We start from the raw sequence: 27,880 nt of genomic DNA on the forward strand, positions 1-27,880 counted from the left end.
GTAAGTTACGTTTATTACTACTAAAATCAGTTGACTAATTCTTAGAAGCACCTTTATGTAAATATCAAAACGAGTTAGTTTAATCTTCTTTCATCTAGTTTCCGTTAGTATTTTATATTGTGCACACGCACTTCAACATTTTAGTAACATAGTTCAAAAACATATATAAAGTATGTGTACACACACATTCTTAAGTTACTACTTGGCAATCATTACTATGTATAGTAAATGAAAAAGATTGCGACTCATCCAAACTTTTGGCAAAATACTCATAGGTTTTCGAGAATAGAGATAAGCAGAACAACCACAACGCTAGAGTGTTGCCCTTTGAAGTGTGTCCAGTAATTGCCCAATAGATTATTATATTTTATTGTGTTTTGTATTGCAAAAAAAAAACTTTACAAACATGAATTGAAAATGAACGATTCCTCCATACCTCGTACCACACGAGTGAGTGCTATGAGCAATGAACCATATGAAAATACCCAAATTCAAGTTTAACATCAACTGTGCATACCCTTTAGCAGATGTTTTGGTTGCGTGGTATAATGATTCACACTTTTGTGCTTGACACAAAGACTAATTACTGTTGAATTATCAGTTTCTAGAAGTTGAAGTCCAAGATACGCACAACAAATTAGCACAATGATTAGAAAAATTGGCACAGTCCTCAACTCAACTAAACTCAAGACTGTGATTATCATGAAATCGTATAAATAAGAAAATTAATATGTATGCGTGTATATACAAAAACACACAAAAAACCCAAAAAGCATTCAAAAAAACAAGGCAAGAAAGAAATTAAAAACAAATTGCATGCACGTGTAGCCATCAACATACAATTGAAATATGGAATATTACCAAACTGAGCTGGCGATTAGCCAAATCTAATCATGCGATGCATCCAATCACTGTACCAGTATTCCAGCTAGACGAATCGAATATAAACAAAGATTACTTTTCCTCCTTTCCCTCTCTCTTCTTTGCCCGCCGAACATTTCACTTTCAATATTGTGTATTGTCTGAGGGCCTCGTTGGGGTTGGGGTTGGGGTTTTTCGATGCCGATGCCGATGATTTCACCTGGCAGCTGGTGTTCGGCAAGCGGCAAGCGGCCCGTGCCATTATCGCTTATCAGCGACGGCAAAAGCGTCGCAAGTTCATATTCATAATGGCTTCGCTTGAGATAATGGCTGTGCGTGCTTTAGCTGCGTGTTTTCTGTGCTGTTCCTCTTTTTCAACTCAATCACCAAAAAAAAAAAAAAAGATAGTTGTCATTGGTTTGTTGTTGCTGTTACCTTTGATTGCTGCGAAGGGGATTTTCGGGGTAAGAACGTTGAAGATTTTATTATAGATAAGTTTGGCCAAGTTTCTCAGATAAACTTCAAGCTTTATGGTGGGCCATAAAAATCATGGCATACGATTGTGTAACCTGCATGTCAATCTGCCTGATAATGGCGTGATTTGGGCAATTAAATGCCGTGATTCGGAGCGTTCAAACTATAAAGGAGTGAAGTCATTAATTGAGCAAGAAACGTTGATTTAATTTAAGCTAATATTTATATTATTTTATTGTATTTTTATACCCGTTACCTATGGGATAGAAGGGTATTATAACTTTGTGCCTGCAGGAAAAGTATGTAACAGGCAGAAGGAGGCATCTCCGACCCCATAAAATATATGTTATATTCTTAATTAGCGCCAACATCCAAGACAAGCCATGTCCGCCTGTCTGTCCGTCTGCCCGTATGAACATCTAGATCTCAGAGGCTATAAGAGATAGAGATATAATTTTTTTCGACAGCACTTGTAAGCAGATCAAGTTTATTTCAAATATTTTGAAGCGTAATTTTGAAGCTAGGATCCGTAATTTTTGATTTAAGAACTGCAGAATTTATGATTCCTGTAAATTTAGTTGTAGGAGTTATTTAAGAAATAATTTTAGAGAGAAAAAACACATACTTACTATGGATCTTAGTTGCTGTGGCTGACAATCTAGTATATTTTGTACTCTAGGGTATATTTTAAATGTAATACAATATACCAAATGTAGCCTTTAGTATATATTAGTATTTCTGAGGTATATTAATTCGACTGTACCTTTCTTACTTGTTTTTAATTTATTTTAGTTTTTGTATGGTCATTAAAACTCGTTTCGATTATTTGTAATACTTTTCATTTTATTCTCATTCATTATTTCATTCTTCTGCAATTTCATGCCATTGTTTTTGTTTTTATTTTCATTTCATAGATATTATGTATTCATAATATTTATTTTTCGTACGCGCCACCTGTTTTTGTGTTTTATATTAATCTTAATTTTGTTTAAATATATTATTTAAGTATTACCGATTTACTTGTGTTTATAATTAGAATAATGAGCAATTTTATATTAATTATAATTAATTATTTAAATATGCGTTTTAATCTTAATAGTTAATTTTCTCAAATTCTTCTGCTTCATCTGTGTGCTTTGTTTTTATCATTTTTTTTTTACTAAAGTTTCTTTCATAGTTGATAAACTATTAGGTGAAATTCTTTGTAGATTTTCATTACAAAATAACACAAGCTTTGTATATTTATGTATTCATATGTTTGCCTGTATTGTGGAAATGAAAGTGTATGTGTGTTGTGTGTGTGTGAGAGTGATGTAATATTTCTGTATGTGTGTGTGTAAGAATGTCTTCTTTGGTGGTCATTAATATTACAGTTTTGCCGTTTGTGTGAAAATTGAATGAAAATTAAAATTTTGTTTTGCTTTACAAATTTCATGAAATAATTTAATTATTTCTTCTCGCCTTGTCTTTGGAATATACATTTGTATATTATATATATATATCTAATGGTTTTGTGTTAAACATTAATATTTCCTTGTGACAAATTTAATGAAACAACAATTCTCTCACATATTAAAAGTTGTTTTCAATGCATTGACAACAATAACAGAATTCATGTTTTCACTTTTTCTTATTTACTTTTATTAAATTAATATTCAACTGTTTTTTTTCAAGTTCTTTTTTTTTGTTTTTTTGCATTATGGAGTCCTAATTATTTATTTTTTTAATGTATGTATGCGTAGTTGCCATTCCAATATATTGGTCTTTCATGCACTGTATTATATCTTGACAATTCTGCAAAATAGTTATAACAAATCAATTTTATATGCCGTGAAATTCAATAAAAATAAATAAATAAATAAATGAACAAACAAAATTTTGATGAGTTTAAATATTTTTGTTTGCATTTAGTGTAAGTATCTGAAGAGAGATTGAAGGATCAGTTTGTTATATGTATGTATGAATGTACGATATAAGTAGATTTTATATAAATGTTTTTGTTTTTTTGTTTTATATAGAAAGTTTCTTGTATATAGGGTTTATAGAGAGCAAAAGTTTGTTTTATAATTATAGTTTCTCATGTCATTCGTCTTAAGATTTTTTGTTTTTTGTTTTCGTTTTCGTTTTTTTCTTTTTTGGTTTTGTTTTTTAGCAAAAAGCACGATTTCCAAAAAGCAAAAATCGCATTGTCAAAAATTTGATTTAATTCGTAAGTTAATAATGGTAGTTTTTATCATATACGACTTCTTCCTCTTAATTTTCACTTCATATCTCTTTAGTTTTCTTTCCATTTAGACCAATAATGTGTGTAATTTTGTTGCGTAATTTCTGAATTAATTTATATTAGTCAATATATGCATATGCCTTTAGAAAATTATGGACTACACATACAAACATTTCAAATTTGTTATTTGTTCTTTTTCTTTTATTTTCTTGTTCTGTTCTCATTTATAAAAAATAAACAAACATCGAAAATGTTGCCGGACAACGTTTTCATGCCATTTCAAATTTCAGAATTCAATTGTTTTTGTTTTATTTGTATTTCGATATGGAAATTTGTAAAGTACAAATACATAAATGTAGGTACTATATAAGTATTTATTATAAATTTTATGCAGTGGTTGTATTTTTTTTTTTTGTGTTTAATTTGTGAAGGAAGTAAATGCAGTTTTACAGTGAATTACAGTTGTCTCGTTTTTTTGTTTCTCGGTATTTTAGCAGAATGGAGGATAGTTTTCTGAATTGTAATTATAATGATGTAACTGGCCATTAGCGAATGGGGAATAATCATGAATATGTGTGTGTTATATGCGCGATTTGGCCTACCAGGTATACTCGTACATTAACTATGTAAGAAGTTATACAAAGGTCTAATACGCGTCCGTCGCACTCCCCCCGCTACAAACATCAGTCCATGTTGCCACTCATACACATTCACATCCACATCCACATCCACATCCATACAAACATGCTCACACAAGCAGACAAGCAAGTCACATGCACACACGGTCGAGTATTGAATCGACTAGCTGTAGACATTACACATACGCACTGTTGTACAACCCCAGCACAAACATCGTTTAACAAACAGCTTCTTATCGTTACGACCTTACAATTGCTATTAGTACGTTAATCGTATATTTAATTAATATTATAATTATTACAATTATATATATATCTTTATATACTATATTGTTTTATTCCTCTAATATTTTGACTAATGCATGCGTTGTTGTTGTTGTTGTTCTTTGCTGTGGTTGTCTCTGTTTTTTGCTGCTTTAACTTCGTTCGTATTGGTTGTGTCTGAACATTTGCCAAAAAACCCGACCACACCATGCCTAACTAGATATTATTTTCTATGCAATTAAATCTATGCTTTTAAGAATTTTTAAATGTAATTTTTTTATTCTTCTCTCTTTTTGTTTTTCTCTTTCAATTTACCTTTCGCGTCTGCTATTTTATTGTCAGCTTTTAGCTGCCATCAAAATGAGCTGAAAACATTTAAATTCTGAATGCATGGTTAATGATTTTCAAGTTAAATATTAAATATATTTTGTTAGTTAATTAGTAGTTATTAAGTTATAAATTTTTCTTTTTCTTTTTGCTTGTTTTTTTGTTTTTCTTTAAGTATTTGTAATGGAAGACATTTTTTATACAAGTTTAAGACACAGAAAATATTTTTTTCTTTTTATATTGTAGAAGTGTGTATATGTTTGTGTACGTGTGTTTTTAAATGTGTATGGTGTGTGTGTGTATGTGTGTTGAGTTTAAATAGTTTTCGTAATAGTTTTTGTTTTCAGTAACTTTAACACAAAGTTTTTTGCCAAATTAACAACGATATGTGAAGTTCTATAATTTGATTTTTAAAAATTAAATGCTACGCACATCTCGAATCTCGAATAAGCTTTAAATTTATTTGTCTCTAAAGCAAATTGAAAGTAAATAATTGTTTTAAATATTTTCTATAAAACGCTTGAAATTGTTCATATGGCTCTCGCAGATTTTCCTGTTGATATATTTATTATAATTTGTTATATTTTTATGTTTTTCAAAATGATGTTGTATAAAATGTATATAAAATAAATGTTATTCCTTCTGCAAAACTAATTTGTTTATACATACAATTCATCATATATATATATTTATGTAATTTATTTATATACTTTTTGTTATTGTATTTGTTTTGCTTATTGCTGTTCAAAATTGGCTGCCATGCATATGTTTTCGATATGAACTGGTTTTGTTTTTCTCATCTGTTTGTTTTTGTTGTATGTGCTTTTCGTTTATACATTGCTGTTGGTATTTTCAAGTCTTCTGTTTGTTCAGTGAATTTGTTATATAACTTTTGTTTTTGTTTTTTTCGTGTTTCTTTTTTTTTGTTTTTTTTTTTTTGTTTTGGTTTCCTTGTAAAATATAATACTCGACATTTTGTGCGTACGCAGTTAGTGCAAATTATGAATTTTGTTGTTTACAAATCAGTTGTTGAATTAAGTATTTCGGTAGGAATTTTGTTCTGTTTAAATACTTTCACATGCTATTTACATAAACTTACTATTTGCATTATCGCTTTGTCTATATTTCAATATATGATTCGAACAAATTGTGAAAAAACTAGTTTGCCTTCATTTTGGAAATATTCAATAATTCAATTGCATGCCTTAAGTGTAAAGATTGGAGAAAACAATAAATACGCGTAGTTAAATTAGGTTCGTATAGTATTTCTCTCGCTCTCTCTAAATATTTGATTTAAATTGTGATTCTCTGGTTTGCTGCAAAACACTCACAATATTAACTAATATTTAGCTAATAAGTACTTTGTCTAATTGTCAATGGAAATATATTCTTTTGCAAATTATTGTCTACAAACATATAGATATATTAACTTGTAACTGGTTAGTATTTTATTTCAATTCAAACAAGAATCTCTTTGATTTTCATTCATTATCATTTGGCTAAGCATTGCACGTGCATGGAGTTCCTTCTTCCTTTCTCTCGATGAAAATTAAATACCCTTCCACTGAACTTATTCTGCCCGCTATTTTGCTGCCCTTTTACCACCTTATCCAGATTCACATCCAGTTTAGCATTTAGTGCTCGTATCACGCGTTGGCCAACACAAAGGTCACGGTGACCATGAGAAGATGCGCCGCTACAACCGAGGCTGACATGCGCAACAAGGTGCTGCCCCGGCCACACTGCTGTATCTCGATTTCTTCGGGATGATAGTTGATGCACTTCTTGGGCCGACGGCGCGACTCCTGCTCCTGGCTCTGACGACGCGTGCTGCAGGCGCCTGCAGAAATATTTCATTATTAAACAAGTCGAAAAGCTACAGTCGAATGTGCTCGACTACGAGATACCCCATACCCATTTTGAAGAAAGGCGGTATTATACTTATAATATACAAAATATCACAAAAATACTACAAAAATATACTGAAGGATTTGGTATATTTTTATAATACTGTATTCAAAAAATACCTAGAAAAAACAATATACCAGATTGTCACCCTTACAAAAGTATTTCATAAATAACTTCTACAATTTTTATCTGATCACAATGAAATTTTCAGGAATCATAAAAACAATAGTTATTTTTACTTGTACCGAAAATCGAGACTCTAGCTTCTTAAGCTTGTTGTTCAATTTTTTGCGATTTGAAGGGGCGGAAGTGGGCGTGGCAAACATTTGAATATAGCTTGATCTGCGTACAAATATAACAAGTGCTGTCGAAAACTTATATTTCTATCTCTTATAATCTCTGAGATCTAGGAGTTCATACGGACAGACAGACAGACAGACGGACCGACGGACATGGCTATATCGTTTCGGCTGTTGATGCTGATAAAGAATATATATACTTTAAAGAGTCAGAGATGCCTCTTGCTGCCTACTCCCATACATTTCCTACAGGCACAAAGTTATAATACCCTTCTAGCCTAAGGGTATGAGGTTCCATGACCATCCCAGCAAGACGCAGGCAGCACTTACCCACAACACCTGATTCCTCCATGGGCTCGATGTCCAGCTGCTTGGAACCGCATGGACACAGTGTGTCCACTACCAGCAGTATCAGATTGCTATGCGGAATCTTCTGCACACTAAATGGTCGTTCGCAACCCGAAACGTGGCAATTGGTTAGCTTTCCCTGTGGAAAACAATTTCAATGAAATTAATCCGAGTTCAACTGCAAATGGATCATTATTTTCACCCACCTTCAGAGGATTGTTCTGACCACCTTGGTTGAGGCGCTCTGGCTGCAACATGTAAAGATCGGTTCGCAGATCGCAGCGTCGTGCATTCTGTGGATCAGGAGTGAATCTAGGCCCACTGTGTGGCTTGTGTTGTTTCGGTGGTGGTGTTGTGTACTCCTGTAAAAAAATATATATATATATTAAAGTGTATGTAAGACATAAAAACACTTTGGTGCACTCACCACATCGGCTGTGGTAAAGAACTCATCCATTTCCTGATCCACTTGCATATTGTATTCATTTTCAAAAGTCTCCTCATACTCGTCCGAATAATTGTTCTCAATGAAAACCACGTCACCATTGTTATCATAAGTCTCATAATCATCCTGGGGCCAGGCACGCAGCGAGGCAGGCATAAACGAGAGCCAAGTGGCGCTGAGTGCCACCAAGTGTTGAAAGAACCAGTTGCCGAAGCGATGTGGCTTCAAAATACCTCCAGCTGCAGTGTAGGGATTGTCGGAGTCGGAACAAACGCCCTGATAGTCGTTCACAGTGACACGCTTGTAGATGCGATCCTGTACCAAAGAATCCATTATCGTGCCGTCGATTTGGCCAAAGAATTTGCCAGTATGCTCCATTTCCTCCGATATGATCACAAAGCCACTGTTGTCCAGCACATAACAATCGAGATTGTCTGAGGCGCAAGTTCTCTTACAGCCCGTCATTCCAGTGCACTACAAAATAGCAAAAGTTATTTGTAGATAATCGAAATATATGTAGTAAATTAAACTAAAGATTGCTCACAGTAGATGTGATGTTGATGAAGTGCTTGGCCAGCGAATCGTGTTGAAACTGCAGACCAACAACACCAGCGGGCGCCTTGTGGCCACGATGCTCCACGAAAATGGCGTGAGATGCGGTCACCAAGGTGGCATTCGATTTGATGGCATAGCCAGAGCCAAAAGGTACGCTGTACACAAAGCTGTCCGGCTCCACAGTATGCTGATCCACGGCACGTTTGTACCAAGCTGTGTCCATGGCACGGACATTATCCTCGCTAAAGTGACTGCAGAAAACAGAGAATTTAAATGTATTGGACAATACTAATAATATAATAGCCTAATTTCACGGCACAAAAAACTCGGGAAATTTTGAAATTTTCCCTATGTAAATTCCCATTCAAAAAAAAAAAACAGAAAAATGTAATAATTTTTGGTATATTTTCCATGTCATTTATGTTACTACTGGTTTTTATTTTTTATAAATAATCGACGTTGTTTGAATATGCGATAAATTGAAGCTCATTGATATACTATTTGCATAATATATCTGCAACAATTTCTCAACTGCCAATAGTTGACATAATGTTTAATGTTTTTAAATTCATACAACTGTGAAAACTAGTTTTAGAATAGAATAAATTCCAATTATAATAATTATATATCGATTCTAATTTCAACAACTAGTAACTAGTTTTAAACAAAGCCCTTTAATATCCGCTCAAATAATTTGCATTATGTGAATCGCATTCTACTTACGGTTCAGGTGTGTCCTCAGGTCTTTTAATGTGATCAATCCAGCGCAGTAATCCCGAGCGTGTGGCAACAAATGAAGTGGCAACCACAAATTTCTGATAGCCTTGCCTGTGGAAAAAGATGATGAAAAACTGTTAGCAAACCGGGAATTGACTGCAAGACAATTGCAAGGGCATCAGCAATGATTATTCCAGACATTTTATTTGTTGGGACTTGGATCCGAGCATCTTTGTACGAGATTGTGCGCTAGTTGATTTGTTGAAGCAATTGCGTTTGTTCAAAAACTACTTGACCAGGTTAAAAAAAACACTTCATTTACCTCTTTAAAATTGCCATCAATGTGGCGATTGGACTAAATTTATAAATGTGCATTTAAATCATGTTTTAATATTGCATTATAAATAAAATTCATAAATTATTTATGCGGTGTGGAAAGAACAATTTTATGATTATAATTATAGAAAAGTTGTTGGGTGCAATAATTCGTATTTTTGCATTATAGAAAATAGAGTGAGGGAAATATAGGCGAGAGAAAATTTTTTTGGTGCTTTAGTGTTTGAAATAAAATACTTTAATTAAATTTTGCATAAAAAATTAGTTGCAAGCGAATAAATAAATTCAATTAAAAAATATGTCTGGGAAAAAAAAACAACAAACTGAAAACACATAATTTAAATAACCTTTCAAATAATGGAAAACTAACATAGAATTTAAGATATAAACGGACAGACAGGCGGATTTCTATAGCTTATATAAATATTGAAAGCCTCTGGTTTTTTATATGATTAATATGTCAAATTACTTTTGGGTATTAGAGAGTTAAAAATTTATAATATCTGGGTCTTAGAGATACTAGAATGTATCTTTAAACGGACATATTTAGTTTATATTCTGGGTGTCCTTTGTTAAAATAATAAAATTTCAATGTTTATAGTTACGCTGTTTGATTGCATAAATTATTTAACTTATTTATCGATACGTAAAAAAATAAAAATATATATATCTCTTTTTTATTTTAATAAAAATTAAAGAAGAAATTAAATTATCATAAAAAAATAAAATAGTATTGAAAAAATTTTATTTCTTTAGAGTTTATTAAAAACTTCTTCGAAACAAGAAACGAAATCAAAGTAACAGCAAACACTTACTGCTTGTCCTCCTTCCCGTTTGATGTGCCAGTTGTGTTGCGGTCTAGACCATCGGTGACCATTGCATCGCGCACTAAGCTCTGAATGAGGGTTCGATCGCAATAGTAGGGCTCTGCCTTGCGAGAACCCTGAACATTCAGATGCTGCGCTCCAAAGTGGGCAGCACTCGATGAGGTGCCATGCAAATTGTGATGTGGTTGCGGTGACTTGGGTCGAACCTATTCGAGAGAACAGGAACAGGAAAAGGAACGGGATTAGCTTGAAAGTTCGACTTCAGCTTAAAGCTTAATATAATTAGATTGCTTACCGACATCCACTTCCAGCCAGGACGTCCAGCGCGTGCCAAGAAGTGCAATACCTGCTCTTCTGGCGAGCCAAAGCTGGGCTCTTGATCGCGCGATGTGTATTCGCCGGAACTCTCACGTTCTTTCTCCAAATCGCTGACACTATTGTACTCACAGTAGACCCAATCGGGATGTACGCGCCAGTTGTCCCCCTTGAAGTATTCGGTAACTGAAATGTATAAGAAACGACTGATATCAATGGCTATAATAGTGAGGTGTTTATTATCCCTATTTATGTGTATAATACACTTGTATATAATAAACTTGAGCTGTCACAATTTAATTCGATCTATCATCAAAGTATATTATTAGGGGTAATAGTGAGGTATTTCTTATCTCTATTTATTTAAATAATGTAATTTTATATACACTTAAGCTTTATGATGATTGATCTATCATCAAAATATATTATTAGAAAATGGTTTTTTAAAATATTTTCATATTACACATTTACTTTCAAGACTACACTATTATTTGTCCGCCTTACTTTATTTTGCTTGGTTTATAATTCAAATTTACATTATCTATTTAATCTTTATATATACTCAGACAAGATAAATCAGAAAAAGAGATGAAAATTGCTATGCCGATTGATCATGCTTAGAGTTAAAGTTACTTCATACTGTCTGTTACTCCCATTTTATCAATATACCCCTATTTAGGATACTTCAACTCACCATTGTTACGCGAATGACGTATCTCCTGTTGGGAGACTAACTCGTGGCTTCCGTACTTCTCTGGCAGCACAATAGCGAGCGTGAAGGGCGTGTCCTCGATGGGGCCGTAGAAGTAGCGATGGGTGCGTGTCGAGACACGCTTCGACTCGTCATAATGATTCAGCACAGTGAACTCTGTCTCGCCCTCCTTGGGACGAATCATGTCACCGCGCATCTGCAAGGAATAGAAATATATTAGCTGGCACACCATTCAAGGCAATGGGCAATTGATTCACTCACCTCATTAAGAAGATTCTTGTTCATTTCGACTACTTCGTGCTCGTTGCCCACCTCCGTTTCCGGCAGTTCCAACTCCGTAATGTCGACAGAGGCGTATTTGGGTCGCAGCTGATCGATGTACTGATTGCCATCGCTCAAGGGCCGCAGATCCGGGTGGTAAAGCACACGCCCATTGTTATCGACGATAAACGAATATCCATTCGGTCCCAGCTTGTGCTGAGGTATCATCTTGCGTATCTCCTCGATGGGCACATCGGTGCCCACGACTCCCAACAGATTTGCCACGCGCACCGAATGATTTCGTCTATCGAAGACCGGAGTTGAAACTGTCGTAACCAAACGTCGCTGATACTCCGAATCGCGTCCCAAGCCACCTGACTTGCCCGCCACAAACACCGGGCTCCAGTGCACCGGATGATCTGCCTGATACATGATCATGGGTCGCGCCATGACCAGCGCATAGTCGATGACCTTACGGCGAGCCTCCTCGAAGTCATTGATTTGCACAAAGAAGCCCTTATTGGAGCAGGCCATTTCATGGAGATTGCTCCGACTGCCCGAATCGCTGCCAATCAGATACGTAAAGATTCTGACGGGCATGTGGGGCCAATTGTACTGCTTGATGATCTCCTTGTGCGACTCCGAAGTACTCTCCGTGATCAGCATGATGGCCTGATTACACTGGCTGCCAGCTCCCGATTGATTGTACTGTGAGATGGCGATAGATTAGCAAATGTTGCACTTGAGCGACGTTTAAATATTACCTTATGCAAGAGACTGAAAGCGTACTCGAGACCTGCAGTAAAGTTGGCGGTGTCCTGTAGCTTGATTGCCTTGACGGCCGACTTTATCTCCTGAACATTATCGGGTGTAGCTCGCACCATGCGGTCCTTGAAGCAGGGCACCGGTGTCTTCACCACCTCCGAGAAGGTAATCAGATTCACATAGTCATCCTCGCCCAAAGTATCGAGTATGTTGAATGCTGTAGCCATGGCCAGATCAAAGGACTTCTCCGAAATGCTCGAAGAGGAATCCAGCAGAATCATCTATGGAAAACTGATGTTAAATCTATGCTCAGATAATAAATGTGAAAAGGACTTACAATATCCTTCGGTGAAGACGCCGCCTGCACGAACCAATTGTGAGTGCGAAAATCGTGGATTAGCTTGCTGCCCTTGGAGCCCTCGGGTGGCCAGGCAGTGCCGGGGAAGCGACGTAGGAAACCGGATGAGGAGCCAAAGTATTGCCAGGACAATGCCGGATCTCGCTCCAAGTTGTTCTGGAAGAGTGGATCCAAGTGGGCGCTCCACTGCAATGCCGACTTCACGTCCGTCTCATCCAAATCGACGCCGTGCGGCACCAGAATCGAGCTTAGACTGAGATTCACCGGCAGACGCTCGAAGCGCCGCATGAATCGTATATCCATGTGACGAGCTCCGTCCGCCAATTTGCCATCGGCATTATACTCATTGATGCGTCTCGCATCGTAATGCTGCTGTCCTCCCAATGCCCCCGACTCCGAGCTGCTCTGACCTTCCAGCTCCGAGAGAGCCGCCTGCTCCGCCGAGTCCATCAATCGCTGCAAGGCACAAGAAACGAGATGAAGATATCAGTTATACATCTACACATACACACACATATATATTATATATCAGAGGAGCAAGTGTGCACTTCCGGGGCATGCTCATCAATCTGTTTAATTTGGAGGCTAAAGTTTTCCAGATTTTCTTTATGCAATTTATTCCCTTGATGGCGCCTTAAATTGCACAAAGCGCTCGCAGTTCGATGAGCAGAGTTTACTTTTCTCTCTCTCTCTCTCTCTCTCTCTCTCTCTCTCTCTCTCTCGCACACACTCGCTCCCTCTCTCTGGGCAACTTTGTGTTCTTTATATTAGTATTCGTGTAAGAATGTGTGTGTTAGTTTGTGTATTGAAAGCAATTCAAGCTACGTGGGATATTAGTGGAAATAAATCTCAAGTGCACACTGGATATAGACAGTTTTAATGTGCTTAAAAGTGTGCTCTACTATCTGGACACTCCTCCGAATCGGACACTTTTCCCATATTATTCCCTTAGGTGTTGTTTAATTACGGCTAACAAGTTATTATAAAACCGTTAAAATTATGGAGAAAAATATTGACGTATTCTTTTAGCCTGACACTTTCCTTGTACACAGATTTCGCTTTAGATGAAATCTAATGTCATATTTAATGGGGGATCTTTTAAAAAATAACCAAACAAAAGAAAACACAATCTATTATTGACCAAATCATATAAATCTTTTATTTCTAATTCGTGTTAAGTAAATCTAACAGTAGCCAGTATTAATGTTGATCATTAATTGTACAAACTTCTTACCAAAACATGCTTATTTCAAATATGTGTATAAAAGTTATATTACTTTATGTATTCCTTTCTTTATTATACCTAATTGAACTTTAGTTTTTAGAGTTTTAGCGCAAGTAATTCATAATGCAAATACTACAAACATTTGTTTGACTTTCTTTGCTCAAACCATTTAGATTTGTTGTCAACTAATTTATAGTTCTATATAGTAAGTAATATTAAATTTTAAATACTTGCGAATCAGTGTGCGTTTTGAGTAGTCGTAGTTGCTCTTGCAACTTGCTGCACGAATTATTTTCACAAGTTTAACCTGAGTTTGTGTGTATTTTCATAAGAAACAAACAAGAACTTTAGCTGCAGTAAAATTAGACGCGACAACGAGGGAACGGACGCCAGGAATCGGAGTGCTCTATGCTGAAACCTGGATGTTGGATGCTGGATGCTGGGTGAGGGTCAAGAAGATGGGGACTAACAAACACCTGCAGTTGTTGCACCCACATATATATATGTGTGTATGTGTGTGTGTGGATGGGAAGGTGCAAGCGGAGAGAAGAGCAAGAGAAAAACAGAAAAACAGAAAAACAACGGAGACTGCCTTTTGCTTGCCTGGCTTCACCTGAAGACGCTGCAGATGCTAAGGAGCCCTAAGCAGCTCAGGTGCGAGAGTGACTGAAGCGAACTCTGGTCGCAGTTTTCGTGGAGTATGTGGGTACATTTCGAATAGTTCAACTACTTTCTGCACAATAGAGAAAAATGCAAGGCCTAAGCTCTTTTCAAGAAATAGAGCGAGGGAGGGAGGAGGCGTCAAAAGGTGGACCAGGATTTCAATGTAAATTGGCTGCCGTTGGGCAAACACTGCGCCACGGGAATGTGTCAGCGGCTTAGACAAATGGTGGCCAGGCGAGGGTAAACTCAAACTCGGTCAGACTAGACTAGACCAGAAAACAGAGAACAGAAAACAGAGTAGAGCAGACAGTTGGAGTTGCTACATGGCCAGGCCCAGCCACGGGCACTTCAACATCATCGGGAAAAGTAAGTAAGAAAAGAAAAGAAAAATCAAGTAAAACTTGCACTGAAAACTTTGTCTTAGCTGAAGCGCAAAGTTATTTGCACATTATTCGAGTAGCCAAATTAGTTAAGGAGTCTTCAACTTTGGCTAAGGTGTTGACAGCCAGACAGTTAAGGCATTAAATAATAAACACTAACACAGTTACTAACCAGAAAATCCAAAATATTGATTGAATCGCTTAACATAGTTCAAAGAAAGAAGACCAACTATATGTTCTTATAAATTATATATAAAAATAAATATATGTATAAAAAATAATGGATAGAAATTATCAATTATGTTCTCTAATTACATTCACCCAATTCAATCATTTAACACATTTGTGGGCTTGTGGGCTCTCCCCAGGAATGGGCGAGAGTAAATAATAGTTTTATATTAATATATATTATTATGTAATAATAAAATTTATATATTAATTGTACTCTAACTTTGTGCTTGAAAGGCAGAAGGATGAATCTCCGAATCCCATAAAATATATATTCATATATTATATTTAAGAAATACTTTTTTATCGTACAAACACCTAATGAAATCGGATCTTAATGGCTTTGGATGACTATCTGGAATATTTTGGACACACCACATATATCCTTCGGTATATTCTAGTATTTTTGCGGTATATTAATTTGAAATATCTTAGGATACAGTTTTATTGAAAATGGGCAGAAGGCCACTTTCTTACTTGTTATTTTATGCAATAATCTAGTCTTTTAAGAATAGATACTAAATGCCTTTAGGACCAGCCAAAAAAATATTCAGTCCTATGTTCTGTTGTACAACTTGTTATTGACTCGCAATCCCTTAAGTTTGTTAAGCACAATTGATTTTGATATTAACACATGTTCTTCACATTTACATAACAACTTTTACGAACTCTTTTGGTAGACTACTTAACTGGACACAGACTGAAGCACCAAAACAGCGAACTTATAATTGGTGTAACATGTCTAGGAACAAAATAAAATAAAAGAAAATATGAGAGAACTGAATGGAATCAAACAAAACATGGCCGTGTATCATAACATATTTCACATTTTTTTCTTCTTTTTTTTTACAATATTATGCACTTATGCACAACAGTTGGATATTTTATAAAGGTCGTGGCTGCTGCCATGGAAGGGTTCAGTTTTCCCCATTCTTTCTTGTCTTTTTTTTTTGTTTGGTTTGGACTAGATGGTTTAGACTTAGGGTTTTTGGGTGGGGGTAAAACGCGCTGCTTTGCTGAGCAATGCCCTCGCACACAATTCTCATTTGACACCAGCTGGTTGTCTGTCCCGGCGTCAGCAGCTGTCGACATCTTAACATTCAAAAGCCAACAATGACAACGACGACGACAAAAACAACGGCAAGCAGCAAGCAGTAGCAACAACGATGTAGATGGCAATGGCAAAGTACGAAAGACTGCTCGAATGTCAGACAGTTGCCGGAATTAGCAAAATGCAGCTACTTGCACAAGTAATGTGGACCTGTTCTGAATTCCCCTTTCGAATCAATTCCTCTAGCAAATATGTAAAGTATCTGTAGTCAAAAACTATGCTGAAGTTATAAAAATTGTATATTTTGCAAAAAAAAAACTTCTCTTTAGTGCCACTGATGCTTCAAAACTGTATTTAAGAAGTGATTTATAGCCGCACTTCAATGAGCAAAATATTAATATAGAGTCAAGATTGTCATCGTAATTTCAGTCCACTTAAGTACCCCGTCTCAGACTAATGCATCACACGCAATGCGTTAAGGGACAGACGAGCAGAAAAAATGAAATCGCAGTGTAAATGGCAAGAAAGCGATAAAGTAAGAAGCAAAGTGCGTGGCAAGTGCAAGGGCGTTGGCTGGCTGCTCTGAACTCTGGCTCTGGCTCTGAGCTCTGAGCAACAGCCTGAAAGTATGCAGCACAAAAAAACAGCACAACGAAGAACGCCAACGAACGGACTGCGATTCGCATTGACCATTTGCCAAGTCAACTGGCAGCTGCTGTCGTATGAGTGATTTTTTAAGCTTTTCGTTTATACATATACGAATATACGAAGGCAAGAGAGATACTCTTGAAGCGGATATCATAACTTTTATGAGGTGTTTGCCCACAAAATGAGGGACAACAAAATATGTTACAATTTATCGCTTATGTATGATAAATGTTTAGTACAAATAAATATTGATTGAATATTTTATATTCAAAATAGATTTTCAGAAACAACTCTACAACTACTGCATTGCAATATTCATATTCACATACGACATTATAATTTAACTAATAATTTAACAAAGTAGTAGACTAAACTTTATTGAAGCGAAGAAAAGAGCATTTTTTTCATCACATTAGCGTTCATTTTGGGTTTGGGTTTGCAGCAACGATATTTCTGTCTGCTTCATCTTAAGATTACAAGCACATATCTAAAGTAAGGTCTTTTATTTTTTTCATTTATTTGCAATATATATTTGCCAACTGAGTGCACGTGCCAAATGCTGAGGCAATAACTTGTAGTTGAAATTTATATTAGGTTTTCGTAAGGGATTAGTTAAATATTTGCGTCTTTAACATTTCAACGACGGCGACTCGCCAGACTTTGATATACAAATATATGACATAGAAGTAGAATAATAACCTGACGTAGACCACAGAAAGCGTCTTCCTGTGGATTATACCAACTTATTAGACGTGACTCGAGCTGCGACTGCTGCGACTGCTGCGAAGGTGAGACTGTCGAGCAAGCGAGGTGAATAAGCATCTGGCAAATAGACTGACATCAAGTGAATGCGGCTCAGCCCCCAACCTAGCTTCGTTTTCTACTTTTTCCATCACCCTCGCCCCTCGTCCTCCTTCTCGTCGTCGTACCCCTCGCTGACGTGCTGTCTGCTCTGTCGGTGGAGTATTTTGCAGCTACAAGCGTAACGTCTGACGCGGACTCTGGCTGTAAGGATCCGTGGCTGCAGTGGCGACACATTCACAGTTGATGTGGTTTACTTTAAGGATTATTAACGCATTTCGAGAACATGTAAGAGTCCGTTGGCTAGCGTGGCGATTGCTCCTGGACTACATGAAAGCTTTCACGACTATCCCACTACCAGCAGCATAGCATACATACATAGATGGCTATCTAGTTTTTTCTTCTTGTTTATTTTTTGTGTACTTTGTGTTTGCTTAAAGTCTGGACAACTTGTACGGGACGTTTTCAAAGATTATGCAATGAAAATAATAAGTTTTTCATGCTTTCCTTTCTATCTTTCGATCTGGGTAACAATTGTTGCCCAAGCGCACTACCTGGAAAAAAAATGTTTTATAACTTGCTTTGTGTTCGCTCCATGTACTGCGATATTAAATTATATAAACGTAGCTTTCAAAGATATTTAAGCTATGTACTAACTTCATTCTTCTCCTAAAATAATCAGCAGATTAACATGTAATAAAACTGAAGTATGTATTACATATGAAATATGTATATAGCAAAAGTAAAGTAATATTAGAAAATGAAATACTATCAGTTGAAATATTTATTTTCAAGTTAACATTACTCAAATATTAAAAAATACTATTGGTTAAGCGAATGTGTGGCGAATACTTTGGGAATTCTTTACATCAATTATATTTATCTTAATTGTGATTCATTGTAAATAATAAATGTATCGGTATTGGTTATAGTTAAGAAGTCGATAGGCACTAAACTATCGGTGTCAACAATCATCAGAAGTAGAGCAATATTATTTTAGTATAAATAAACTGAAGTAGAAATTAATGAAAATATATATATTCATAGTTAATCTTAATATTTTAATGAATTTTATATATGACGATATAGGCATTTTAAAGCTGGTGTTGCGATTTTTGGTACATTAAAGAATTACTACAGCATTCATGATTCCTAAAGAAATTATTAGGCTGCTGCAGTTTAGTCTTACTTGCTTTACCTCTAATATATGTATGATATAAATTGAATGTAGTAGTATTTTATTGGTATTGGTATATTTTAAGAGTAATACCTCAGAGTTAATCACACTCATATAAAATAAACCATCCATCTACTATAAAATAAACCAAAAGACAATCGAATTTAAGTTCACAGTTTCGTATTAGCTAGACTAAATGTCATCTGTAGAAAATAATTCGCTTAATATTTCTAATTGCATATTGTTTCTGAACGATGATTATATTAGTTTATTCAATGTTCATTCGAGTATTCCCAGCAGCAAGTACTCGAAGCCACAAATACGATATTCCACTATGAGCATTCACTTAATAAACATCCCCAAGCAATTACCATTCGATATGCCAACAGACGCTGGCTGATTGCTGGTCTTGTGCTCTGGTGGGCACTTAAATGCCCATACGCAGCCACGCCCCACAACACACACAACACACACATGCGATACAAATGCACGAGTGTGTATGTAAGTGTGTATAAAATAAACAGCAAGCGCATCAAAATTGCAGCGGGGCAAATGTCAACTTTGGACAATGTGATACGAAGGCAGAAACAGAGACTGAAGCAGATGCAGGAGATGGGATAAGAGAGGACAGGAGAGGAGAGGAGGGAACAGAGGCGAGATTGGGTGATTCCTTTGGAGACTCCGACTGGTCTTGGGTGCATGGCAATGCTTTTAGTGTAAAGACATTTGCTAGGCGTTGTTGCTGTTGCCTTTTTACATGTTTCTATTTAAGAAATGCAGGCCCCAGACTCGAAGGGCTTTTCAATACACGCTCAATATACCCACACATACATATACATTTATGCCCAACCCTCTCACAATGTCAACGTCAAAGTGCAAGTGGCATTATAGCAAAGGAGTCAACAACAACAACAACAACAACAGCAACAGCAGCGACAATAAGAGCAACAATAAGGATGATGACGAGCCAACCAAGCAGCCTGCAAAGCAGAGACGCAGAATGACAGCCAACAAGAGGCCAAGAGAATGAGTGAGAAATGGCCCAGAAATGGGTGTTTAGTTTTCTAGGCAAAATCAGTCAGAGAGAGAGAGAGAAAGAGAGCAAGAGGTTGCAAAAAAATAACAAAACTGTAAAGCTTTTTGCCATTAAATGCAATTTTAAAGTCAATTTAAACTTCAAACTTAACGCAAATAAAGCCTGTCAGCGACAGACAGTTCTCCCTCTTCCACTCTTCCATTCTTTCACTTTTCCATTCACTCCCCCTCCGCTTCCCCATTACTTGATGGCTGGGAGGACACAAACTATTAGCGCATGCTGGGGCGTAGCTAAACTATAACGGCATATTGACAGCACGCCGAGAAATTGAATTAGCAGCATTCGCCACGTTGGCCACCACATCAAAAATTACGCATACGTTGCGTGTGACAGGATGGCAGCGGCAAATGCAACACAGCAACACCTGCAACTGACGCCTACATACAGGTGTGTGGGTTCATGTATGTGTATGTCAGTGTGTGTGTGAGCAGGCGTTGCTGCAGTTACCTTTATGTTTACAGGCAATTAGCATTTTAATGCCGCCAACAGACAAAGGCAGCTGCAGGTGCCGAAGCGAATGATGATAATAATGATGGCACTCGTGATGATGATAATGATGATTATGATGAGGTTGCATGCCACAGGGACAGACAATCAGAGAGCAAGACAGCCAGACATCCAGCCATCCAGCCATCCTAGAGGCTGGAGACTGACTAAGTGAGGGTCGTGGTTTGCGTGTGGACTTTTGCCACGCACGGATCGCTTCGTTTTTCATTATTTTTCATGTTCGACATGACTGCAAATTGTTTGTGTGGCTCGACCGAGCAAAGAGTGACAACAAGGAGTACAGAGAGAGGGAGAAAGAGAGAGAGGAGCAAAAATAAAAGCAAATAGTTACAGACAAGCCAAAGTGCTCATGCGACTCACACTTAAAGTCAACTTAAATAGTAAGCAAGGTTTTCCATGTGTTTTTACACTAATACTTTGAATTGACTTTGAAAATACCCATTTTTAATAGCTCTACCTATTAAATAAGTTCCTTAATTGTTTTCTGACTGAATACAGGGCAGCTGCCACCAAATTCCATTTCCACTCGACCAAATATTTCACTCAGCTGCAGCTTGACATTCTGTTTGTCTCGTCCTTTTACAATGATTTTTATATTATTTTATTTTCACTCATTTCATTGTCATTATTTGCCAACGTCAGCCCTATACGTCGACGTCGTCGCTGTGTCATTCCACTGGTCAAATTGTGCGGGTGTTGTCGGGTGTTTAAATAATATCACGTATACGCACCACTTGGCAGTACTCTGTTTATGGGTCAGTTGTGAATTGCGGCTGTGTGCGGTGTGTGAGAGTGTTGACAAATAGATTTATAACGCGTAATATTGAGCATCACTAATTATTTGATTTGATTGGTTCTGCCGATTACCGATACCAGATCATTTACACAGATTTAATGAATTTGATTGCGATAAATACAACTGGTTTCATCTAACAGTGCTGCAAACAATAGACCTGCTAGTTACAAAGCTAGTAACAACGGCCAATCAACAGTATTGTTTCTGAACTTCTAACAATGCACGACGCCAAAATAATTAGCATAAACAAATCAACAGTCGTATCAAATGAAAATCCTTCTTCTTCAACTAAAGGTCACATATTTTCCCAACTAAAAAACACGATTTTAAACATAAGAAATAGTAATTTTAATGGATTTTCTCAGTTAACCAATCCATAATTAATGGAAAAATAATAATAATATGTTTTCAAATATTTTCCTTTTAGAGCAATTGCTTATATCACAAAGTGAATAACGATTCGTTGAATGCCAACAGTTTTATACTTCTGTGCAGTCCATACAAATTGAAATTCGTAATTCCCAAATACTTAATTTATAATTTAAGACAAATGTTTATAGGCCAATAAAAAAACAACAATCAGAAGCCATCTGAATTTCGTTTCCATTTTAAAATTACCAACAATTTAAATAGTTATTATTAAAAGTAATTGGTAATTGTTTTCCAATTTTATTACTATAGCATTAATTTAAATCACCGCCTAAGAGTAGGCATTAAATTCTACACCATTCAATAACTGATAACCAAGAATATAAAGTATATGCCTAATAAAAACCATCAGTGCAAGCTTAGAACAAACAACTAAACTAAAACAGAATGAGGCAAAAAAAACTTAACAATCATATTAATAAAAACTAATTATATTTATGCAGAAAACAACTGGCACTTCTAATAAAAAATCTATTTATTTCATTTGGTAATAATTATTTATTATTAAAGTGCACACTCAACAAAAACTGATACTAACTTTATGGTCCCATTTCAATTTCATCAAAAATATTCATTATTGTAATTAAGTGAATTTTATGTTAATACATCAATTTTATCATTCAAAAATAAATTCATCGTTAGAGTTAGTCAAATTGTATTTTCACTTTGCTAAATCGTCTTTGAATGTCTCTATATGTATACTCAAAATTCACTTGTATGTTTGTATATTCGATTAAAACTTTTACTGCATCTGTATAAAAAAAAACAGAACACATTGAAAAACATTCTTTCTATGAAGACTGCGAATAAAAGAGATAAGAGCTCTCACTATACGAGTATTGTAATCACTTTATTAAAAGTTTTAATAATTTTATAATTATATAGTAGATAACTAATTGTGTGTTATTAATTTAATAAATACGATATGTATGAATATATCCTCTGTGTAATTCTACATCTGTAAAACATTGCGATTTATTAAAGTTCATATAACTCGAATAACATATAGTATTTAGTTGCTACAAGCCGACCAATAATTAATATAAACTGTCCAATAAATAAAATAACACATAATTCACACATTTAATTCAGCTCATGATAACTGCAAAACACAGCTCATTTATTCACAATTTGTTAATTCACGATACATTGCATTTTATCCATGATTCCGATGCTGCTGCTCCACACAATTGAAGAGTGAATTTAGTTTATTTATATCAATGACCAGATCTCCTCTGTTGGCATAGAAGCCTTCACTGCAGGGAGCTCCCATTGTGAGCATCACAAAATATACGATCACAATAAGGCACAAAATCTTATTCAACATTTTGTTAGCTCGGTTTGTGATTGTGATTGCTTGAAGACCAAGAGAGAACTGATTATAAAATCTGAATAGTTGACAGCATTATATGGACATTACATCGATTGATTCAAATCTGGGCGATTCCCAGAATCCAGTTTCACAAAAGTGTAAAATGAAAAAAAACGGAATTCCCGCTACTAGCATGTTAACAGTTTTCAATTTTACAAAAAAAAATATTGAAAAAGGTATATTACGTTTTTCAAAATTGATATGGGCTTTTGAAGAAGATTAAAGAGACTCTGCAATGTTTCCATATGATTTAATTTAGTTTTAATTTTATTTTATTTTAAATAAAAATATACAACACTAAATATGTAACAACCCCATGCATACGTTGGCTTAAGTTTTAACATGGCAACGTTGCGTATACACAATGTGACTCTCCATCAGAGAGTTTAGTGCGAGATAGAGGAGGCAAGAGTGACGCACGAAGACAATACACACTCCCACTTACTTGGTTACCAATGCTTGGTACCATTGCATATCAAAGATATAAAATTTCAATTTTAGTCTAATAACAACTGATTTTTGGAATCAATAAATAAATTACAGCGGTCAAGATTATAGGCAAACGAAAAGAAAATAAAGAGTCTATTACAGTCAACGTTTGAATGTACGTTTCTTGCTTGTTTTTGCTGATTATTGATACTTAAGCAATTACAATAATTTTAATCAAGTTTCACATGCATGGACATAATCTGTAGTGTGCATGTGCAATAAACTGCGAATATTCTGGTTTGAGTATATGCATATGTATGTACATATACTGTCTAGTATATAGTATATATTTTGAAAAATGCGTCACTAAAACAACTATTTCTAGTGCTCACACTGGAATAACTTGCTCGCCTAAGTTTAGTTTTAAGTTTATAAGTTGATTACACATATATTGTAAATTGTATGGAGTACAACATATTAGTCACAATCTGACTATTTTAATCTTATTTCAATTTGTTTTGTAATTGATTGCAATTCATCTGAGACATAAAGTTTTTAAATAACATAGAGGTGACCAAATAAATAATATAATTTTATTTTAGTTATTTTCTTTATTTAAATGTAAACAATTTGAAATGTATGTATTTTTAATAATAAAATAATTTATTTTGATTTAGTTGAACTGAATTGTATAACATCAATTATTAAATAAAAATGAACTTTAAATACTTGGTCACAAACTTAGCAGAGAAAATGTAACGTTCATATATTGTTTCTGTTCTTTTTTAACTTTCTTTCTCAACTTTATGTCGCGCTTTTCATTCACAAAAGTTTGAAATGAAATCAAGAATAGAAAACTGGTTTTCATTTTGCGTAATCTGCGATTCAACACATTATGGGCAACTATTATTTTATTTGAAAACATAACTGTGGTGAAATTCCATTTTATTTCAACCCAACTTTCTACCCACTCCACACACTACACAAAAGTAAATGTAGAATCTTTTATAAACCAAACAAATTCATTTGTTTTAATGAACTAAAGAAAACTCGTATCATATATGGAAAAAAATAACAACGTTGTAAGCGTCGACGAAAAACCAATTAATAATATAAAGATATCACAAATATTTACGATTCAATTCTTAGCTAGATAAAATAAAAGGTTTTGAAAGCCAGTTGTTAATTAAACATTATTCAATTCTAAATACTAAGAAATATAACCATATATACAGGGGGAACAAGAATAACAAGCAATAATAATAAAGTCATGGATGCGACAGCCCGCGTTTCATAGTTTGCAACCAGACATCAAACAAAGAAAATCCCAACCAAAAAGGTCACTTAATCCACAAAAGATGACAAGAAAAGTAAAAAAAAAGAAAGAAAAAATAATATAGAAATAAATAAATAAAACGACTTCCTTGAAAGCCAAACACACAAAACCAAGTAAGTGGGAGTGTGTATTGTCTTCGTGCGTCACTCTTGCCTCCTCTATCTCGCACTCAACTCTCTGATGTAGAGTCACATTGCGTATACGCAACGTTGCCAAGTTGAAAGTTAAGCCAACGTATGCAAAAACGATAAAAGGCAAACTATGTATGGAATAGAAGGCGCAATCTGCGCTGCTTCTGCAGCTTTCCTATTCGTCTCTCTTTTTCCGCACTTCTGGCTACCGACTTTTTGATACGTCATATCACGCAGTCTCTTTGTGGGCGTTATCGTAGGCGTGGTCACGTGTATGACACTTTTGCAGCTCGTTGAACTTCCACAGTTCCTACCGATACAATCGCAAACGTGTGACTCTCTCTCTCCCCCTCTTTCGCTCTATAAGACTTTATTCGCGTTTTTCATAAATGTTTCAAACATTCAATGGTCAATCTAGTATTTGGCTGTGCAAACAACAACAACAACAACAGCAAATGTCGCTGCTCATATTCCAACTTCAGTGTCAGTTTAAACATTTCTCTATACCCTTCACTTATGTATATTTACGCTGAATTAGTTATCTAGTGTATAAAACACATCAGTGCAAAGCCAAGAATGATTTTGAAATTATTTTTGTGTCTTACGATAATTGCAAAAATCAACGTAATTGTACATAAAACAAAAACAAAGGAAGCAATTTTATATTTTTTTTTTTTCCTAAAACAGGAAAAGTTCCAAAGTTCTAACTTAGTTCTAAATATATTTCTTTTCCAGAGCTATAAAAATAACCTTTACTTCATTTTACGATTGTGTCAGTTTTTATGTTTTTATTGTAATTAATTAACTAATTATGATGTATATAATTTTATCATAATTAGGACAACAAATGTGTCTATATTTAGTTTAAAATATCTCTTATTTTGTTGAATGCTCACACTTGATCATAACTGTCTTTTTGTCTATACATATTCGGTGTGGTTAGATAACACAGCGTGTAACGAAAATGGAAGTTCATTATATATTTTAAAAACTGTTTTTTTTTTGGAAACGGATATTGACAATTAAATAGTTTCTTTCTCTGTAAATAGTTTCACTCACAACAATTTTCGCCACAGAATTGCCTAAACGAATTCTTGGAATTCAAAGAAGCATCAATTATTTAGTTGTATGTTATTATATTTTTTTTTTTACTTTTTGAAATACTTTTAAGAAAACAGTTTTTGGCAGCATAAAATCTCAAAAAGTTTATCATAACAAGATGGTTTCATTAAATATAATTAATTAAATATAAATTAAAGGTTGGAAATAATCTACTCTGAAGTTCAACGAACATTGGCTTTGTACGAATTATTTCGGAAATAAGTTTGTAAATCAAGCAAATATTGAAAAGATTGATGAAGTCAAATATAGAGCATCTTGTAGTCGCATTTTTGGAGGAATAGCACTTGTTTGTTTGTGCCTGTTGTTTGCAGTTTTGCTGTTTTTGATGTTACCGCTTTCTTTGGTGATATAGTTGTTGTTGTTGCTGCTGTTGCTGCTGCTGCTGCTTGTGCTGTTGTTCATGTGGGTTGATTTTTAATTAATGGTGCTTCGTATGCGTTTTGCGTCAGGGCCAAACTCCCAGACTGCAGGACAAACAGGACAACCGAGCAAGCAGCCGCAGCTGGGTCCTATCTCTCTCTCACTCTCACTCTCTCTCTCTCTCTCTTTTTCACACACACAGATGTGCGTATGCCTGCGTCTTTATGTATGTATATGTGCTGGTGAATGCGTATGTATGCGGATTGGCCATAAGGAGCGGAAGTAGCGGCAGATTTCGTTCGCCAAATAAACCCACAAAAAAACCCAAAAAAAAAACAAAAAAAAAAACAAAAAAAAAATTAAATCGATATTTTGCGGAAATCATAAAAAATTATTTATGTATACCCACGCACATGAACGGGAACATGGACATGGGTTGGCCCATGACATGAATACAACGTGGACATGCGGCTACGCATACACACACACACACACACACATACACACATCAATACCACCACACTGACAGACTTTAGCATACATATAAATGGTGGCCTTATGCCTTGATTATAACATTTAATTGTTTTGTGCCGCATTATTAATGATTACTGAACGTGTTTGTTGTTGTTGCCTCGAGTTGTAAATATTCTTATATTTCTGCGAAATTCGCTTGCAACTGAATTCTCTCTCTCATAATTAAATGAATGCGAACATTTTAGGACGCATATCAAAAACAATTTCGCGACAGCAATTCATCTGATAATTTCTTGACTGTCAGAGTCCCACAAAAAAAGAAATTAAATGAAGTGGGAATCTGACTCTGAGAAGTCACTGAAATCTGAATGAAATAAAATACAGCAACTAAGAAACCATGTATAATATACATTGTATATACTTTACCAATCAATCAACAAAACAAAGAAAAATATAAACGAAATAGTAGAATTGAGGATGAGAAAAGAGATCTACAGTTTTTTAATATCAAAGTGCCTTTGGCATTTAGCAAAGTGTACACTGGTTACAATCCATAGAAAACTACAATGAATACACAAATAAAAAGAGATTGTTTTCATTTCATAATTTACTTGACCACCGATGTCAAGCACGGGCTTGTTGAAACAACATTAATCGGAAACCGCGAACAATAAAAAAGACTTTAGACAAATAATATAATAAGCAAAAAATAATTAATACAAAAAAACATGTAATGCTGGTTATATAGATAACCTTTGATTATTTAATATATTTATAATTAATAAGTTGTGTAAAAGTACAGTTTGATTTCGTTTCGACTGATGACTGCTGCTTCGATCTACTTCACAATACTGTTGTTCAACTTCTCATGACTGATGATCTATTTCTTACGATTGATGATACCGATAGCTTAATGCCTATCGACTTGTTAATGCCAACTGATATCGATTGGGTTTATCAAATAACCTTAACCTCTGTTACATACATATATAAATAGAAATAACTAATTACTAGATAGATA

At 35.1% G+C, this 27,880-nt stretch overlaps 1 protein-coding gene across 2 annotated transcripts in view; it reads right to left on the bottom strand.

Moving 5' to 3' along the window:
* Positions 1-5,314: 5,314 nt before the first annotated feature.
* Positions 5,315-27,880, bottom strand: part of LOC117563725 (voltage-dependent calcium channel subunit alpha-2/delta-3) — a 57,382-nt gene continuing 34,816 nt past the window's right edge. The window contains exons 5-17 of one of the 2 annotated variants that reach the window (XM_034242187.2): positions 12,614-13,090; positions 12,276-12,557; positions 11,512-12,219; positions 11,233-11,446; positions 10,519-10,724; positions 10,212-10,429; positions 9,383-9,415; positions 9,067-9,171; positions 8,333-8,594; positions 7,771-8,262; positions 7,550-7,705; positions 7,326-7,482; positions 5,315-6,628 (exon numbers count right to left, since the gene is read on the bottom strand). In XM_034242187.2, coding sequence (XP_034098078.1) covers positions 6,435-6,628; positions 7,326-7,482; positions 7,550-7,705; positions 7,771-8,262; positions 8,333-8,594; positions 9,067-9,171; positions 9,383-9,415; positions 10,212-10,429; positions 10,519-10,724; positions 11,233-11,446; positions 11,512-12,219; positions 12,276-12,557; positions 12,614-13,090 — 3,504 coding nt within the window. In that variant the 3' untranslated portion in view covers positions 5,315-6,434. The remainder of the gene's footprint in view (positions 6,629-7,325; positions 7,483-7,549; positions 7,706-7,770; positions 8,263-8,332; positions 8,595-9,066; positions 9,172-9,382; positions 9,416-10,211; positions 10,430-10,518; positions 10,725-11,232; positions 11,447-11,511; positions 12,220-12,275; positions 12,558-12,613; positions 13,091-27,880) is intronic. The other variant, XM_034242189.2, reaches the window with a different exon arrangement.

The sequence above is a fragment of the Drosophila albomicans genome, chromosome 2L (assembly GCF_009650485.2).
Source record: "Drosophila albomicans strain 15112-1751.03 chromosome 2L, ASM965048v2, whole genome shotgun sequence".
Lineage (NCBI taxonomy): Eukaryota > Metazoa > Arthropoda > Insecta > Diptera > Drosophilidae > Drosophila > Drosophila albomicans.